The following is a 17,888-nucleotide window of genomic DNA, read 5'->3' as shown; positions in this document are numbered from 1 at the left end:
GGCTTAATGTGTTAATAATGATTACAATAATACTGAGTTTTACATTAAATCCGTGAACGCATTTATTAATGAATAAATTCCTTTTTTTCTATTTTTTTTTCCTGCGTCTAATATACGCACGCAAATCATATTTAACATACAAAACGAAGTTGATTATCTGATTATGACTATTTTTGTATTTTTATTTCTTTAACTCAAAGACATAATTGTAACAAAACCTCACTGAATAATTAGTTAACCAATTCATTCGATAAGAAGGCTTCATACCTATTATTTTACAACGCTCCACAAGTACAACAGTATCGAATAAAAAATATAAGGTATGACATATTTTTTTTTTTTTTTTTTTCACCTAATTTACATACATTTTAGAACACAATATCGTATCCTTCTTCTTCTTTTTCCTCTTCCTCTTCTAACAGTATACGAAAATGTGAATGCAATATGCCAGTGAATTACCTTCATAATTCCATTGGTTCAAAAACTAAGCGATTACTTGATACTGTTTGATTTAGATCAGACATAGTTTCATTATTGTTGTTGTTGTTGTTGTTATTATTATTATTATTATTATTATTATTATTATTGTTATCATCGGACGCACTTGGTATAGGAGTCGGTGTATCTCGCGTTGGTAAAATACGTAAATGTTTGTTTGGTGGTTCCCAAAGAACTAGAGCCATGGAGGGCCTCTCTCTGAAAGAGAAAATCTTTAAAGCTTTTATCGACTTTACTAAACTAAATTGTATTTCTGTTAAACTGTAACATATAACTTATACTTACAATTTGGATAACAAAGAAGATGGAAGAATGGGTTCCTGTTGGAGTCTTTTTAATTCTTCGGATAGAATCAATCTGGGATGTCCAGATTTTGCTTGATCTGCATCAACAACATTAGCTGCATCCATGTCTAGTTCCATGTTCAGCTCCTTAGGGAGGTTCGATGGTTGTATACCAGCTGTTGAAGTTGATGCTACCGAAGAGTGTGACTGAAAACTAGAACTAATGTGCAGATCCTTGAAATGTGCAGCCATTTTTTCTTCCGTTATGAATTGTTTTGTCTGCCTCCTGCAATATTATAATTTATTAGATATAGAATTGAAACATCAAGTATTATAACATATATTTATGTTACATACATATCCAACAGATCAGGTGTTTCAAGTTTTCTCTTCTGGTGGGCAATAGGTTCAAAACTTGGTCCACCAGTAAATCTGACTAATTCAGGTTGCTGCATGGCTGGCAAACTCCATGATATTGACATTGGAGGCACTTGTGGCATTTGTAACCATGGCCCAGATTGTGATGTACTTTGTTGACCCATCATGTGTTGAAATATGGACGAGGGTGTATGAAGATTTGCTCCTCCCATTGCATTCTGAACCGGAGGAGGAAAATACATTTGATACTTCATAGATAATGCTATGGTTGAACTTTACTTTGGGGGCACAAAAATTATGGCCTTTTTTTTTTATCTTCTTAAAGTATTTAACGAGTAGAATCTAAAAACCTAAGTTTTAAGGCGCGGAATCCATCGGTTCAAAAGTTATGCATGTGTAAAAGTGAGCGGTTTTAGCGTATTTGACAGGTTATTTCGACGCCAAATTGACTCTTCCCCGCATCCAATCCTTTCCCGGCCACCAGTTGAACTCTATTCGTTGGGTGTGAGTAACATCAATTCTTATCAAATCCGAGAGGATATTGTTTATAAAAAAAAAAAACTAACCTTAGGTATACCGAGTTTAGGCCGCCACTTATGTATGTATATATAAATAATTCTGTTTTACCGACGGCGACTCCACTCATTGGACAACAAGCAATATGGTGTCGAAGTAACATGTCAAATACACTAAAAACGCTCAGTTTTACACACGCATAACTTCTGAACCGATGGATTCCGCGCCTTAAAACTAGGATTTTTAGATTCTACTCGTTAAATACTTCAAGAAGATAAAAAAAAAGGCCATAATTTTTGGGCCCCTGAAGTAAAGTTCAACCAAATTTAATTAAATTTCTGGGCAATGTACTATAACTTCTACAATATTTTGTTCTTTTATTTATTTATCTATTTTTCATTAAATTACTGTATAAAATTTATAGATAAAGAAGTGCCTACTGTCATTTGGAACCACTGAGAGCTCTAGAGAACACGCTTCAGGCTTAGAGTTTGCGTCGTAACAAAGCAATGCTTCCGTACAATTTCACAAAAGCATTCGTGTTGTGTAACATACGCTTTTGGCACAGCTATAAAAAAAATGTACGATACAAATTCTTCAACTCTGCCAGACGCTAACCTCTATCGTTCACTTATAAGCTGATCACAAAATGAACACGTTTCTGTAAAACAATGTATACGTCTGTTAACGTATGCAGAAAAGATCTGGAATCTGATGAGTTGTGATATATTTATCAACAATTCGCTCTACGATATTTGATGCATCATTCGAGAAAGATCGCACAGAACCAGTTGTTTGTTTTCGTCCCTCACAGTATCACAATGGACCAATCCGTCAAGCGTATGGAAGAAGTCATTTAATGTTATATGATAAACAGTTTATGTGATGCCTTCTTTACTAAACAAATACACACAAGAATTATTCAAGTTGTATATACACAAACTATGAGATTAACTGCCTCAAACGACAATAACACACAGTGATCTTAGCAACCATACATCCAAACTGAGGCTTTAAGCTTGTAAGTTTGGCTACTATGAAAACTTTGCGCATGCGCATATCGTGCCGCGGTGAAACAAATCTTTTCTACAAATCGCTGGAATATTCTCGCATGAACAAATGTTGCGAAAAAATATGTAAATGCAATTGCATTACATTTTTAATATCAAATTAACTGGAATAACATTTTGATTATAAAGAGTATTTAATTCTTCGCGAATTATCTTTATAATATATATTTATTTTTAAAAAAACTTGAAAGCAAGGAGTACAAACCATATAATTATATCAATTTCTGGATAAACTTTTAAATGTATTATATTATACCGTACATTATGCATTAAATATAATCTAATAGATTTATGACAGTCCGGATAGAAATATTATTAAATTGCCCAACACTAACAACATTTATCGATAAATGTGCAATAGTTTACAATTGCACCTTGAAAACTGCAACCGGATATACACCGCTGCGAGAATTCTTTGTTGCCTGGTTGTAGGAACAGATATGCTCTACATTTTACAATTTCATGTTATAAGCAATACAATCATACATATTTTAGCATTCCTTTCTTAAATAATCTGGAAAATAAATCTTATAAAACCTAACTGTGAAGTTAATAAGAAATTAAGATTCTCTTACAATTAAATTATAATATGTATCATTACTTATTAAGACAATGAAAATATTTTACTGTGAATTTTGCTTGATGTTATTTTGTTCAAGTTCCTAATTTACGGCCGAGAAACTATTTCTATCCCCTCTGCATGAATTTTCAATTTGACAGTAGTTTAGAACCAGTTTAACTATGAAAGGTCGACACGTGACATAGGAAACGAAAAAAAAATTTCCTTTTACCATTATGCTACTTTTATTCAGACCTTAGTCTCAATCTCCTAATCTTTCCACGTAACGCCTTTGTATGTGAGGTAACTGGAATGTTTCAGTCGTGCAAAACACAATAAAAATCAATGGAAAACATGAACTATATTATTGCTTTTCACAATGATTTTATCAGTTTTCCTAGCTATGTACTTACTCAAGAAGTTCCTATTCTAAACGTACACAATCGAGAATGCAAACGAGACTGTAGATAGATAAATCTTTTTCTATAAATCGTCGATGGCATACATTCACACGGTTTCTTGAAACCTGTCCTACGTCATCTTTTGCTTGTTACGCGGAATACAAAAAGCACGTAATATGTTTTATTGTCTAAAGTGGTTGCTTAATATAAAATACATTTTCTTTGGACATTCAAAATGAAGAGGTTGGAATTACCACTATCAGTTATTCGAGTATATTCGATTCGTAATACCGGTGATCCCCTATGGCGTTTATAGTGTGGAATTTCCAACTAGATACCTTATAAAATTAATATAATATCAATACTACTTAGAATTTTCTTTAATTTTCCTTTCTGATAAATATGATAACTGATATGGCAGTCAACATGTTGAAATGCCGGTAACCTGAGAAAAATGTTGTTCATGCATCGCGTGCACCAATGACGATTGCACTGAACTGGATAGATACGAAAGAGGCGGAAAAGCAACCGCTATTTCTGCTGTCGAGGACGGGTGGTCTTTCGTAAATAATCCCAGCTCGTCCTCCACCGTATTGGCTGCGATTGAAAGTGGTTTTTCCACATTGATTCCAAAGTATGCGTTTCAATAAATGCACCTTTCGTGTGCATCACGAACCTCTGCTTATCTGCATGCGAGAAAAATTCTCGTGCCACTTGTAAATATAAAGTGCGCGTCTCGTTTCAATCGATTTACGCGATTTCAGACACATCCTGCGAGCAAGTGATTTTGAACCGTGCCGCCTGTTAACAGTGAAAGCAAATTGTGCGTTTGTAAATCTTACAATAATTATTTTTAATCGAATACCTTATGATTTAACAATGCGTAGGAAATTATATAATTAATTCGTTAATTATCGCAGTGAAATTAGACATGATGCCGGCCTTTTGTGAGCCCCGAGGCATTCATCAATATCTTGATGTTCGTCACTGTATCTCAAAATGATGATAATGGAATTCGTGAAATACAGAAATTTATCACCTTATCAAGGGGAAAACAAAAAATGTAAAGTGTAGCAAATGAGAACCGCTACAGGGATTTCCCTTTAACCGCAAATTAATTGCATTATTACCGGCGGCGTCTCGATACCTGGCCAGATACGTTTTACCTTATCTCATTCTCAAAGGCAAGAAAAACAAGCGTCATTGGCCGCAGTCGCATCTTTCAGCGAGGACACGTGAGAGAGGAGAGGCGTGTGCACATCTTCGTCGGGAAACGCTCACGTACATACACGGTTAAGGCAGCCCGTAGCCGGTTATTATGTGTCCGATATGGCTCCGAGGCAATTAATACTACTGTTATGATTCAGACGGGTATGTACGTCATGTGGTGTTTCTCGACAATGCAATAGCGGGATTGGGTCAGTGTTCCAGAGTCGTTCGGGTCTCTAGTTGCTGCTTATTTTTTTCTCCTTCTCCGTTCGTCACTCTATTACTGAAACGCGTGCACCATACCACGCACGCTGGCTTGTCTCTCTTTCTAAAATAACATCTTGAGAAATATGTGCTGCTTGACACCATCGGCCAGCTGTACCGTTCAGTGTCGCGCCTACGATGCATCATATTGATAAACGTTCGGTGCGACCTGTCGTGTTTTCACGGAAAATATAATATGATATACCGTTCGCAAAGTAATTGAACGTCCCACCGAAGACATGGAACAAGACGGTAGAACTTGAACGTACAATAATCGCCACAGTGATTGTTTAAACGTGTGCCGCGGTGAGCCAATCCTTTCGAAAGGAAACACAATGGTTGAGGTGTTGGTGAATTAAATAACGCGAAGAACTGTGCCACGATTCCTTGAACTTGTTTCACCGAGGTGTACCATCGATGAGGTAGGCGGGTTATTCTTCGCAGTCAGGTGTCGGGTCAGCAAGAATTTGGCGGCAGGCTCGTCGTAACCAGGACGCGGCAACTATGTCGAACAACAATCTCGGTCCGTTCGCTGAAAAGGATACATCTAATAAGAACAATGCACCGATACAAGATGAGAAACAACGAAAAATCAATGCGATCCCGATGAACAAGAGCATCGAGGATATACCAGGAAAGTTAAATAAATCGACTCAGATTGACTTTACCCAATTAACGTACGCAAATCAAAGAGTAAGACCAACTTCTATCGCTTATCTCCCGAAACAGAGTCAAATCGGTGATAATCTGAGTTACTCTTGTCAGACATCTAAAAGCACGTTGTATCCTTCGCAGAGTGAATTGGTTCTATCGCCTAGAAACAGACAGAATCGTTATGTAGCATTAGATATGAGATCGATGGGCAGCCTTCCGTTTTCGAGTCCCCATTCGAACAGTCATATCTCAGGAAACAATGTGGCGCCGTACACATGTTGCTGTACGTGTGCAGGATCTCAACCACCACAAACACCATCTTCTCATCACACAGACCAAGACCAAGACGGTCCCGAAGGTCTCTCGTGGCGAAGACTTCACATGAGCAGAGCTAAGTTGAAAGCGACCGCAACAACGTCGGAACTGTTAAGTGGATTTGCTATGGTGAGTGGTATCTGCTTTAGCAAACAAAAAGTAGTTAAATGATGCAGTAAAAAAAGAACGTACCTATGTAATATGGCACGGTATAATTTATAATTGTTTAGAATACCATGGTTTCGGTTTTCTTACAAAATGAATACTAACACGTTGAATGCCACAGTGAAAATATAATGAGACATATATTAATTAATTAAGCATATTGTAATAGAAAATTTGAATGTCTTCGTGTGGATCCTTTGTGTTTTCTATAGAAAGCTATTCGACGAGTAATTGATAGAGGAAGTTGACCTTGTATGACCGGATTCCACTATGGAATCATTTTATTTAGAAGGGTGAATGAGAATCTGTTTACTTTGGTTTCCAAAAAATGACTACCCTTGGAACTATCCTGGACAAAATTCATCCATGTTTAAGAAACAAGGGTTAATGTTATTGCGTTCTGTTGAAAAATTCCTTGTCTATCGTGTTTCCTCGGTTAAACGTCTCTTTGATGATCTGATCGATGATGTACGATTATTATCGAATGCCTGCGATGCGTGAAACATCTCGTTGGCGATAAAAAATAAAATGATGTTGATGTAAATTCCAAATGGTCGTAGCGGGTAAAAATTCTTCGTCAAGTTAATTTTTCCAAGGAGAACCTGCGTGTATGTGTATATATTTGTAGAATCAGAGAACCCGCGATGGATTATACAACTGTTTCCTGAAAATCATTAAATAGACTTGGACGACAATTCCGTGTAATCTTCGGACTCATCTGTGATTACATAAGACAAATATCACATTTTTAACAATAAGCATCACGCTAACGTATAATTGATTATCAAACATTCAATGGACCCGCCTTCGATCTAGTATTACCGGTCTACGTACACAGAACTAGTAATATTAGTATTTGTTTACTAATCATTCGTCCTCTGTCATTAACGCATTGACTGGTTATGAGGGACATCGATGCTCGATACCTCAAATATTGTACAATTGTATAATTAACTCTTTAAGTGCTATAAACGTGTTTATACAATTACTAGATTAGATTCCCTTAAGCATTTAACAGTCTATTGTTCGTGAACAAACATGTTTCAATTTTTAAACGGAATAACAATCACATATTGTAATTACGTACACGTATGGTCCGTTTATCAAAAGTATTAAGCACCTAAAGGGTTATACCTAGTCAGGAGGTCGAAAAGAAGCGATTTTTCAAATATTTTTTTTGAGAAGACGTTTGAATTTATTTTAATGAATCTTTTTACATTGAATTAAGTTGATACTCATATTTTTTTTTTTACAAAAATATTGATTTATCGAGCCGCTAGGGCCGATCTCCGAGAGCACCCCCAAAAGAAGGCGTCTTGCGGTGAGCAAGATATCTCTGGACTGGATCATCTGAAATCAAACAGCAATGAAGATTTAGTTAATATAAGGTAAAATCTTGTCTTTAATCGAAGGAATAAGCAAAATATCACAAAATGGCGGCTTCTCAAAAAAAAAAAATTGACATTTTCGACAAAAAATTTCGTTTTAAATTGTTTATAAAATGAATAATAAAACCTTCAATTAAAGACAAGGTTTTACCTTATATTAACTAAATCAATATTTTGAAAAATATATATATAGGTATTAGTGTATACGTGAAGATCAACTTAATTCAATGTAAATAAATGCAAACTTCTTTGCAAAAAAAAAAAATACTTAAAAAATCGCTTTTTTCCGGCCTCCTAACTAGGTGTAACCCCTTAAAGGATATACTACCTTTATAGTTAGGGTTGCGGATATTTGGTGGATGAATGAAGTAGCCAGAAATAATGTTAATATTAACAATAATTATCACTGCGGCATTTAACGTGTTAAGGTTGCAATAAACCTTGAAAATCATCACGAGGACTGGAATATTCTTGAACAGCATAATAACTCATAAGAAGTTTCGACCATCCATCATTATAAGCATCTGAAATTACATATTCCAAGAAGAACCGTGCAATTCAAGAATAGCTTTAGACAGCTATTCGTACAGCTCCAAGGTTGATGTACAAAATATTTCTTAGAAATACTTGCCTTTATTGGATGGTATTAAAATGGTAAATCTTTTCTTCTCTTCTTTATCTTTCCAGGTGGCTATGGTGGAGTTACAGATAAACGAGCCAACCGCGGTCCCAGAATGGCTGTTTGTGATATTCGCTGTTTGCACAACCGTTCTAGTATCAGTACACATCTTTGCTTTAATGATAAGCACATATTTATTACCCAATATCGAGGCTGTCAGTAAACTTCAGATGTCGCGTCTCGTTACGGAATCACCGCACGAAAGAATGCGGGGTTTTATCGAATTAGCATGGGCATTTTCCACGGTATTAGGTTTGTTTCTGTTCCTAGTAGAGGTAGCCATACTCTGTTGGGTGAAATTCTGGGATTACTCGTTCACCGCAGCTACTGCCAGTACTATCATAGTGATACCGGTGCTCATAGTGTTCATTGCATTCGCTGTTCACTTTTATCATTCGTTGGTAGTTTATAAATGTGAATCATCCGTCTCTGATATGAACGAATTGGAAAGTATTAAAAGGAATTTAGATAACGTGACGATGGGACAGAGCAGCGTATAAAACGGTAGGCTTTTACATTAACTCGTTTGGTAAATTAACTCTGATTCAGCTAAATGATTACCTTGTTTCGTGTAATTCTTTTGTATCCAATCTTATGAACATGGTGAGATGAACTTAATAATAAGATTGAATGCAAAACAAATGTTGTACAATGACGTCAGTTATTCTGTAGAAATTGCTATCTTTAATGAAATAATTGTGTACTGATTATGTCATCTTTTTCTCACTAAAAATGATCATTATAATGGCCATTTGTACTGTACATAATTTGTTTCATTCAAATGGATGGTTATCAGAGATACGCAAAATAAAAACTTTTGCATATTTTTAGAATTTTTGTTATCTGATATAAGTAACTCTTATGAAGATAATAAATTATGTGATATAGTAAAGAAGCAAATATTAGCTTAATGCAGATATGTGGGTGATAACGTGACCAATACTGTACTCTTAAAAGGGTCAATTACGTACCAAACCGTATTAATTATAAACAACTGAGAAATAAAATAACATAGTATGTAGGCTATCAGAACAGATATATGTATATGTATAAAAGCGATGGAAAAAGAACACATGTATGTTTATTCAATAAGTTTACTTATTTAACGCGATCATGTGAAAATGATCTTTTTTTTTATAATATATATATAATATTATATATATTATATATATATATATAAATGTACATAGCTGTACACATGCAAGTCGAGAATTGCAACAGTACAAGCAAAGTGCTCTTAATAATATCAGCTATAATTATTTAGCATTTAATTATAACTCTATTTATGACTTAATTTCCGATTTCTTCTTTACTTTGCTTTTTTATTTCATACATCGTATCACTAATATATTATATTATATATATATATATATATATATATTTTCATTTTGTCACTTAGTTTGTGGGAAAACTGAAGGACAATCGAATACGTGTGATTTATGTACATGCCTCCGTTCTTGGTATCCTAGTCAAATAAATAATTTGTCAGACTTGAAGACTCTCGTTAATGAAAACGTGGTTCTTTATAATAAGTTGTGAGAAGGGGAATAGAATTTCTTCTTATACTCCTTTCATTTTCACCATAAACTAAGTTATATAATCTTACAGTTGATATTTTCTACATTATTATGCTTCAAATTCTGTTTGTACAAAAACAAAAGAAAGAGAATTATATTAAATTAAACGAAGAAGTGCAATCGAAGCAAGAGGAGTATACAAGTGTTTTGCTTTTAAAATTGTTGTTCCATGGACCTTTCTTTTGCATGCAATAACGAAGATATTGAAACCTGCCCTATATTACACAATGTCTCTGATCATAGAGGTTCCCTTTTTATGCGTTTAATAATTTTATACAGTAAACTGGATTACAGGATAGGCGAGAAATAACTGATATAAAATTATTGTATAATGTTAACAGTATGTACAGTGGAAAGAAAGAAGTTATAAAACGTACATCACAGAAAAATGAACCCTGTATGATAATGTACGTTAATTTATTTGAAGAAAGAAAAAGCAAGTACCATTACAATGAACTGTAAAGTGGGTCTTAAATTTTCTGAAGTTTAATAACACACTGATAGATGAATTTCTACTAAAGATAACCAAATCTTCTGTTGCTATTTTTACTTTTTTCTCCTTTTTATTTTAACAGAAGTAGTTAAAATATACTTTGTTACTTGCATGTCTTTATATCTTATTACTGAAACAAATATTTCTCTGGTTTGTCTAAAAATCATTTCCTTAGGACGCACAATGAATTGCTTGTGCTATAGACAGGTAAATGAATGAAGCACGGTAAGGATCGCAGTTTTATACAAAAACTAATGAAAATCGTATCAAAAAGTGTATTTTATATGTGAGGTATTAATTGCTCGTATAAATTGTGTTAATTGTTCGAACTGCATTAACGCAAGTAAAAAAATAATTTCATATACAAATGATCCTTCTTGCTATTTTTTCTTTTGTTTAGAAAGTTATTAGTTTTTGTATAATACTATTTTTGACATTAATATTTATAAAAGTAAAGACGAAGTACTTTTACGAACAAATTACTAAAATGTTTCTAAAGAACAAGATTGCAAATATAATATTTATTTTCGTTTTTTCTCGTCACCCATATTACGGAGTAGATTTTTAGTTTCTAGGTCAATATACAAGTTTACAAGTTACATTACTTTTTAAATTGATGCTATATTTCTATCTCCGATAATTTATCGCTCTTAATACCATTATACCATTCTAGATGCAAAACATATTATGTTAAGAAATGTACTAGTTCCCTTAAAATATCCTTATCCAACAAAAAAAAGATATATATATATATATTCAAGAAACCAAAATTCCAGATATACATATAATTTCTTCGTTACTTTCAGAATGTGTTGAATAAAGTAATATAAAAATAACCAGTAAATAAACTAATACAATCTCTGACGCTAAACTTCATATAATCTACTGCAAATTATATATGAATATTGTAAAAGCAATTATTATTGTATTTGTGTCATGTTGCATAATATTGTATCATATATCATATTGTATCAATCTACGATACTATATAAATTGAGATGAAAGAAATTGAACAAAGGAATTGATTGTTTCTGAGAGACTTCTCAATACGTTGGCTTTCATACAATATTATTTTCAGTCTTGTTTTTAAATAAACATAAAAAAGTCTTTCTGGTGCCTATCCATAGCAAGAGCTTGGTTAAAACACTCTGTGTTGCAATCGTGAACATTGTCCTTATCACGAGAGATAGTCCTTGAAAAATCAAGACTTAAATCTGCAATTTACTTTTCACAATAAAGTTTTACAACTTCCACTTTCATCTTTACTTAGAAAATCTTTCCAATTTTCGTCGTGCTATACAAAGCTAGCAAGACGTTTGGCAAGTTGGAAATGCTTGCTGTTAATCCTAATAACAAATTGTCAATTCTTTTTTTTCTTCTTTAACTCTTAAGTTTATAAAAACGAAAAATTTATATACAATTTTGCATAAAGAACACTTTTTTTTTATACTAGTCCCAAGTTAAAACAAAGTCACAACCTACACACATACGTTCACTAGATCTTTGTGGAAATCCTTGAACAATTATTAAATTATTCTATCCATAACTACATGTTACATACAATTATTCTGATATCGATTGGATAATAAATTAAAAAATCTTTTCTGCATAGAATATCACACACATTTATAACGGAGTTAGAGCAAAACTATTTAATATATAAACACGTTATTAGTTTGGTGTAAAAAAAGAATGAAAAATGTGTATTTCGAAGCATACAAAATTTGTATGATAAACTCGCTGTAGAAGTAAAACAAACGCATGTCTGTTTCTTTTTTTTTTTTTTGCTTTTTTAAAGTGAATCTTAACACGCGTTTTGATATACTTAATAGATTGTGAGATAATAATCAGTATTATTTATTTTATCTACTATATATAGCCCATTCAATTACTCAACATCGAATTTAAGACACAAAAAGAATACCGACAACGTATTCGAAATAGTCAGTATTCTCAACATTTAGAGAACTTTCTTCCCTCCGATTAAAAAAAAATCCCCAGTTTACATGTTTAATATTATATTAAATCAATGTCGTAGCACGGTATTTCTTTAGTTACGTTGGGAATCACTCGCAACGCTTTTGATGTATGAAATTGTAATTTGCACAGTGGCCATTAAAAGATGTTTCACGTGTAAAAAAAAATTACTTACATTAGATGACATTGATAAAAATAAGGACGTGATGATAAGTGACAAGAGGATTCATACGAATGATTTTCCTCCCATGATGTGTAATATACATAAATCCATGACTGTTGTCAAACTTCCATGTGTTTAGGAGGTTGTTGAGATATGAATGGTTCACTCCACATTCGACGTAGATCTCCCTAAAACGTCAATGTTATATTTTTATAATTTGTACTTGTGTAAAAACGCGGCAAAAGTAACAGCAATTCACTCATAAATACCTTCAAATATGCCATTGTAAGTAATGGCAATAGAGTGAAGGGCACAAGGTACAATAAGGCAGGTTGCGCAGCTTTGAACACCTCAGAGCTTACAGTAGCAGTAAGTAAACCAAGAAAGTAACCAATTAAAGAACAGTGAAAATAACTAATGCGATTGATGTGACGCGGAGGTGGAATCCCTGTTTCACAACCACCGGGCAACAATTGAGTCTTTTTGTATGCGTCATATCGTAAGACGAAGCAAAGCAAAAGACCTGGCATGACAACATCGCCAAGACCTAACATTGAAAAATGTCCTGCTTGATGCATTGATGGAAAAACTAATTTTCCAGGTAAAGGAAGTTTTGGTGCTTCTCTTGCTACACCTCCTAAGTGCAACCTTCTAGCCACAAGATTTACTGGATTATCCGCTGGTCTAGTTGCTACCTATCGTTGAAAAACAAATACATATTATAATAATGTTACAAATTGTATAGATTATTTTGCCTAAATTTCATCAAACTTACCTTAACCATTACATTTGTGCTGAATATATAAGATGAAAAGAAAACCCAGAAGACATCATAAATCAGTAATCCAGTTAACAATATAGTGGATACCTTTAGACTAGGTAATCTAATGAATGCAATGAATGCCACGCAAAGTCCCATGCCCATTGCATCCATGAGTAGCCAATGTCCAGTTAGTACCCAGATGCATACTATGCTCACACTCAGTGAAAATGAAAGTAATTCTGCCCCTGTAAACCTTCCGCAAACACCGAAGGATATTTTATTACCATCTGAGCATGGTCTAATGATGTATTGACACATGGGCAACAGAAGAAATGCCAGTGCAACTGTAGCTACAACTGTAAACAAAAAAAGTAATCAAACATCTCAAAAAAAAAAAAGAACGTGTTAAATTTTGGTAATTATTTGTCAGGCGAATGATAATAATTACATATGTTTCTTAAGACTTACTGGCTGTACAAATTGCTACAAGCATCTGCATACTGTCAAAGAAGAAAAACATGACAAGTAGAGAAATGGAAGCACCAAGAGGTAGACAAAGAGCATGCATTGTGTTTAAGGTTTGAACTCTTCCATTAGCACCATCTGCATTTGCCGTGCTACTATTACTCAAAATCCCAGTCAATAAATTACTACGTTCCTTTTCTTTCTCTCTTTCTCTAGCTTCCTGTTCCATATTTAGAGATCGGAAACTGCCATAGACTATCAATAAAATTGATATTAGGAAAGTGGATATCCTAGATGAATCCATTATGGTATAAGCCCTAAAAATCATCATACAATTAATTCACCCTCAATTATCATATAATTGAATTTTGATATTTCAATTATAAGATCAATTCAATTGTTAGACTAACCACTGATAGTCAACTTGATACGTGGCCATTTTTAAAAATGCCTGGCCAAAGCATGAAACGCTATGATAGGACACCTTTTGACATTTAGATGTCCTATTTGAAAGTGCTTCTTATCTGCACTAGCCTACATCAGAGATCATCTGCAATCACTATAAAAGTGACAACTTAATATCAGTTCAGGCAAAATTATAAAAATTCAAACAAAACATACAGATTATACCTGCAACACTGTGCATTCAGCATTGTCTGTAATGAAATTAGGCCTTGTGGAACCTCGGTCACCCCCTTTAAAGGTAAAACAGAAACATGATGTCATTGACAGATGGCAATGAAATGAAACAATGCATACTGCTATTAAAGAAATTACATGAAATAATGAATGCTTATCTCCATACAGAGATCATAAAAAAATAGTACTGTTCTAATAGGTCAATGAATTCTAAACAGTTGTGTAACTAACATGGCAGTCATTGAATCCTAGAAATGTATATTTGAAATGCTTTCGATTAATTAAAAGAATTCAACCACACGAGTAACAATCACAAGTAAGGAAACTTTGTACGCGGCAGACACTTTCATACGGCTACTTTCAAACTTTCGCTACAATCGTTTGTGACAAGCAACCGCAACACAAGCCTGATAATACCAGCTACAAGTGTTCGTTTATGACATTTGATCACTAATGGTACGATCACCAAGACCCCGCTTTCGTTTCATGGGACTATTATTGTTGAATAAATGGGTCTCGTGAAGAACTGAAAATTATTTGTAAAACATAGACGTTCACCATTTTGGTAAACAGAAGGGTCACGTGACTAGCACTGGCCCCAAGAGGTTGCTACTCCCTTACCCCAGATTATATCCCGACGCGATATTTTAGAGATCCAGATATCTCACCTGGGCGGTCCGAAGTCTGGCCCTTTTGTAACCTTTCTCATCACCTCATGTATACCAACACAATTCACGCGATATTGGGGAACTCGTGAGATGATACGGAAACACGAGAAAAATATATATTAGCGCGCGATCGGTCAACTACCACAGTCAACTACACAGGTCAACTGCTGGTTGACAGGCGCAGACGCGCAGCCTGCATCAAGCTCCACTACTGGATATTCGAAACACATTAACTTTAACAAATTAATATATGCATATAACGGCATATGATATGCACTTCCTTATTATCTGTTTTAATTAATCTAAGGAATTTCATAACAATGGTCTATTTGTATCTCCTACTAAAGCTAGATGCACTTTGTTTTAAAACATGCAACAATCGACAGGCACTGTTCATTATATAATCATTATATATTCTCCACGCTTAATATTATATGTATAATATTACAAAAGGATAAAGAAGTTATGAAGAAACTTTCATGACTTCTTTTTCACATAATATACTTAACACAACCAACTTTAAATGAAGTTATTCATTATTCTAAGAAAAAACTGGATAACACAAGAACAGCTTGAAGAAAGGAGTTATTTTTACAGCCGGTTATCTATATTAATGATTAAAAATAATGTTTTGATTTAGATAAACTTCGATAAATATGAGGTTAAAAATTGAAAAACATTAAACATTAGCTATAATGGGTAAATGCCTTACCGATATTACCGACTTACTGCGATAAAATATCTGTATGCAAATATAGTTTTCATTGTTTTCGAGTAGATGGCGCAACGGTTGAATTTTAGATTACCGTTTATGGATGATTTGATTTTGCTATTAAATTATAATTAGCGTTTTAATTTGTAAACCAAGTGTAAAATGTAAAAATAAACTCTTTTCTCTTCGACGTCTAAAGACAAAATGACGCATCTCATGAAGTGAATTCTAGTAACTTTATCGAGGATATAGTGTCACCATTCTGGAGACAGTAGGCGTGTTTTTCGCAATCATTTATCGACTCACCGTAATTTTTCTATTCGACCACGCATGAATTCAATTATTGAAAGGAAACTCAATTTTGCTAATCGACTATGGTTAGATTTGCATGAGCATACAGTTTTACTTTGTACACGTTTCACCATGGTTAAGCGTAAATTATTCACGAAGGAGGAAAAGTTATCGTTCGTATGCGTATGAAATAGCAAAGCAGAGTCAACTATATGTTGCTTGCTATTATCAGGATGAACTTACGGGTACTGTACGTGTTCCAGTCTCATCAAGCTTACTGAATGTTTACTTGTACCACAAAAAATAAAAAAAATAAATCCATGTACCTTGACAAAGCAAAGTACACAAAAACTCGATGAAAAATATTTGTTATAGAAATTTCTATTTTTTTAAATCAGATTTTCTAAAGGAATGTATCCAGTAATATTGTTCCTTAATTATTGTTTCCTTTCATTAAAACGACAATTCGAATTCCGTTTTATAGCTCATTTACGGATAGCTTGTCTACGGATCACAAGAAGTCTCGCGGGACGCTACAAGGACAAGAGGGGATACTACGCACACCCTAGTTTTACACGAGCCTAATTAGTAACGTGATCACTTCGACCAATCATACGTCACGACCGAAAGTACGTGTGAGCTGAGGTGGGGCGCGACCAATCAGATTGCGTTATTCTTACGGGACTTCTTGTAATCGGTGAACATTACCCCTACTCCGCATTCATTCAACAAAATTCAAACATGCCTAACGCCGTATCGACACCACACCTATAGATTATTGATTGTTGGTAATTACATTATATGTTTGAATTAATCATTAAATAAACACAATTAAGTATTTAGTACATATATATTTAAATGATTGCATGTATAAAAATAAAAGTGGTTTTATTAACACTTTACCGACCGGAATCCGAACAATCGGCTTATCGATCGGGATCTAAAAAAGTCGGATTTTTCTAGCAAAACCCAACAGAGCCGGTATTGGCAACTTATTTTCATTACATTAAACCAGTAGGAACTATGTAGCTGACCTCGCCACGGCCGATAGATATAGTGTTAATAATGTTAGTAACAATGATATCATATTTATATCAGCCATATGGTATAATCATAGGTTGTAGTTCCGATATATCATCGGGCACATTTGACTTTTGTTTAAAACCAATGAGGGAAATAAATTGCGAAGTAGGGTTACGTCCGTAACTGTTACCGTTTAATATAATCGATGAGAACAAAGACTGATGAGAGAATCAACACGAAACCGAAGACGTAAACAGATTCCTTGATGCACGGCTCGATAGGCTCGCTTCCTATGACATTAAGATTTTGAGCTAAGAGCTAGGTGTATCTGAGGAACGACATAAATAAATAAGGTACAGCCCTCGGCTTTTCATTTGAGTCGAGTCTGATCAGTCGATGCCGTAATTTCTTCGATAAGAGGCGAGTAGTCTGCCGTTGAAGTTGCCTGGGGCTAGATTTTCCGGTGCGCGAACAGAAGGTCGCTTCGCGACGGTTTCGTTAGTTCGTCAGTCTATGCGCGCGGTGGAGCCTGGTACAACGTGCCCAAAGTGCAAGGTGCACAAGGTTCAAGGTTGCGCGACAAACCGCGATCAACTGTTCCTATCGAAGCTGACAAAACATCGAGACAGCTTTTCGTTCCACATTTTATTTTCCTAAGGGTTTAAGCTTATCGAGTACTACTGGCAGCGTATCGTACTGGAAATCGTTTCGCTTCGTTCGGCTTGTAAATGTTTAGG

At 34.4% G+C, this 17,888-nt stretch overlaps 3 protein-coding genes across 12 annotated transcripts; 1 reads left to right on the top strand and 2 right to left on the bottom strand.

Annotated features, from left to right (window-relative positions):
- Nucleotides 1–30: 30 nt before the first annotated feature.
- LOC117609871 (uncharacterized) lies at nucleotides 31–2,830 on the bottom strand. 3 transcript variants are annotated; one of them, XM_034336621.2, is made up of 5 exons: nucleotides 1,727–1,817; nucleotides 1,511–1,651; nucleotides 1,140–1,378; nucleotides 784–1,068; nucleotides 31–696 (listed from the first exon to the last, which is right to left on the bottom strand). In XM_034336621.2, the coding sequence occupies exons 3-5, from the start codon at nucleotides 1,370–1,372 to the stop codon at nucleotides 462–464; spliced, it is 753 nt and encodes a 250-aa protein (XP_034192512.2). In that variant the 5' UTR covers nucleotides 1,373–1,378; nucleotides 1,511–1,651; nucleotides 1,727–1,817; the 3' UTR covers nucleotides 31–461. The 3 variants fall into 3 exon arrangements, with proteins under 3 accessions (XP_034192512.2, XP_034192511.2, XP_076544476.1); XM_034336620.2 differs by lacking the exons at nucleotides 1,511–1,651; nucleotides 1,727–1,817 and adding an exon at nucleotides 2,117–2,830; XM_076688361.1 differs by lacking the exon at nucleotides 1,511–1,651.
- Nucleotides 2,831–4,228: 1,398 nt separating this feature from the next.
- Nucleotides 4,229–12,150, top strand: LOC117609860 (calcium release-activated calcium channel protein 1). Of its 2 annotated transcripts, XM_034336592.2 has the most exons (3): nucleotides 4,229–5,872; nucleotides 5,975–6,277; nucleotides 8,389–12,150. In XM_034336592.2, the coding sequence occupies exons 1-3, from the start codon at nucleotides 5,684–5,686 to the stop codon at nucleotides 8,878–8,880; spliced, it is 984 nt and encodes a 327-aa protein (XP_034192483.1). In that variant the 5' UTR covers nucleotides 4,229–5,683; the 3' UTR covers nucleotides 8,881–12,150. The 2 variants fall into 2 exon arrangements, with proteins under 2 accessions (XP_034192483.1, XP_034192482.1); XM_034336591.2 differs by having other exon boundaries at nucleotides 4,232–6,277.
- Nucleotides 12,151–12,218: 68 nt separating this feature from the next.
- Nucleotides 12,219–15,710, bottom strand: SppL (signal peptide peptidase-like protein). Of its 7 annotated transcripts, none has more exons than XM_076688358.1 (7): nucleotides 15,644–15,710; nucleotides 14,449–14,513; nucleotides 14,229–14,377; nucleotides 13,822–14,135; nucleotides 13,366–13,709; nucleotides 12,860–13,285; nucleotides 12,219–12,778 (listed from the first exon to the last, which is right to left on the bottom strand). In XM_076688358.1, the coding sequence occupies exons 3-7, from the start codon at nucleotides 14,255–14,257 to the stop codon at nucleotides 12,710–12,712; spliced, it is 1,182 nt and encodes a 393-aa protein (XP_076544473.1). In that variant the 5' UTR covers nucleotides 14,258–14,377; nucleotides 14,449–14,513; nucleotides 15,644–15,710; the 3' UTR covers nucleotides 12,219–12,709. The 7 variants fall into 7 exon arrangements, with proteins under 7 accessions (XP_076544473.1, XP_076544471.1, XP_034192474.1 ...); XM_076688356.1 differs by lacking the exon at nucleotides 15,644–15,710 and adding an exon at nucleotides 15,126–15,633 and having other exon boundaries at nucleotides 14,440–14,513; XM_034336583.2 differs by lacking the exon at nucleotides 15,644–15,710 and adding an exon at nucleotides 15,126–15,633.
- Between the last annotated feature and the right edge of the window lie 2,178 nt (nucleotides 15,711–17,888).

This window comes from Osmia lignaria, chromosome 5 (genome assembly GCF_051020975.1).
Source record: "Osmia lignaria lignaria isolate PbOS001 chromosome 5, iyOsmLign1, whole genome shotgun sequence".
Lineage (NCBI taxonomy): Eukaryota > Metazoa > Arthropoda > Insecta > Hymenoptera > Megachilidae > Osmia > Osmia lignaria.
Note: the sequence above shows the minus strand (reverse complement) of the source record. Positions and strands in the feature narration are given on the sequence as shown.

Bases quoted from the DNA above. Each gene is read 5' to 3' on its own strand.
- LOC117609871 (XM_034336620.2), bottom strand. The intron at 1,069-1,139 runs GTATGTAACATA...ATAATATTGCAG, and splicing joins ACACCTGATCTGTTGGATAT to GAGGCAGACAAAACAATTCA. The intron at 697-783 runs GTAAGTATAAGT...TTTCTCTTTCAG, and splicing joins TCTTCTTTGTTATCCAAATT to AGAGAGGCCCTCCATGGCTC.
- LOC117609860 (XM_034336591.2), top strand. From the start codon at position 5,684: ATGTCGAACAACAATCTCGGTCCGTTCGCTGAAAAGGATACATCTAAT. The intron at 6,278-8,388 runs GTGAGTGGTATC...TTATCTTTCCAG, and splicing joins TGTTAAGTGGATTTGCTATG to GTGGCTATGGTGGAGTTACA.
- SppL (XM_076688358.1), bottom strand. From the start codon at position 14,257: ATGGCCACGTATCAAGTTGACTATCAGTG. The intron at 14,136-14,228 runs GTTAGTCTAACA...GATGATTTTTAG, and splicing joins TATCAAGTTGACTATCAGTG to GGCTTATACCATAATGGATT. The intron at 12,779-12,859 runs GTATTTATGAGT...TTGACGTTTTAG, and splicing joins TTACAATGGCATATTTGAAG to GGAGATCTACGTCGAATGTG.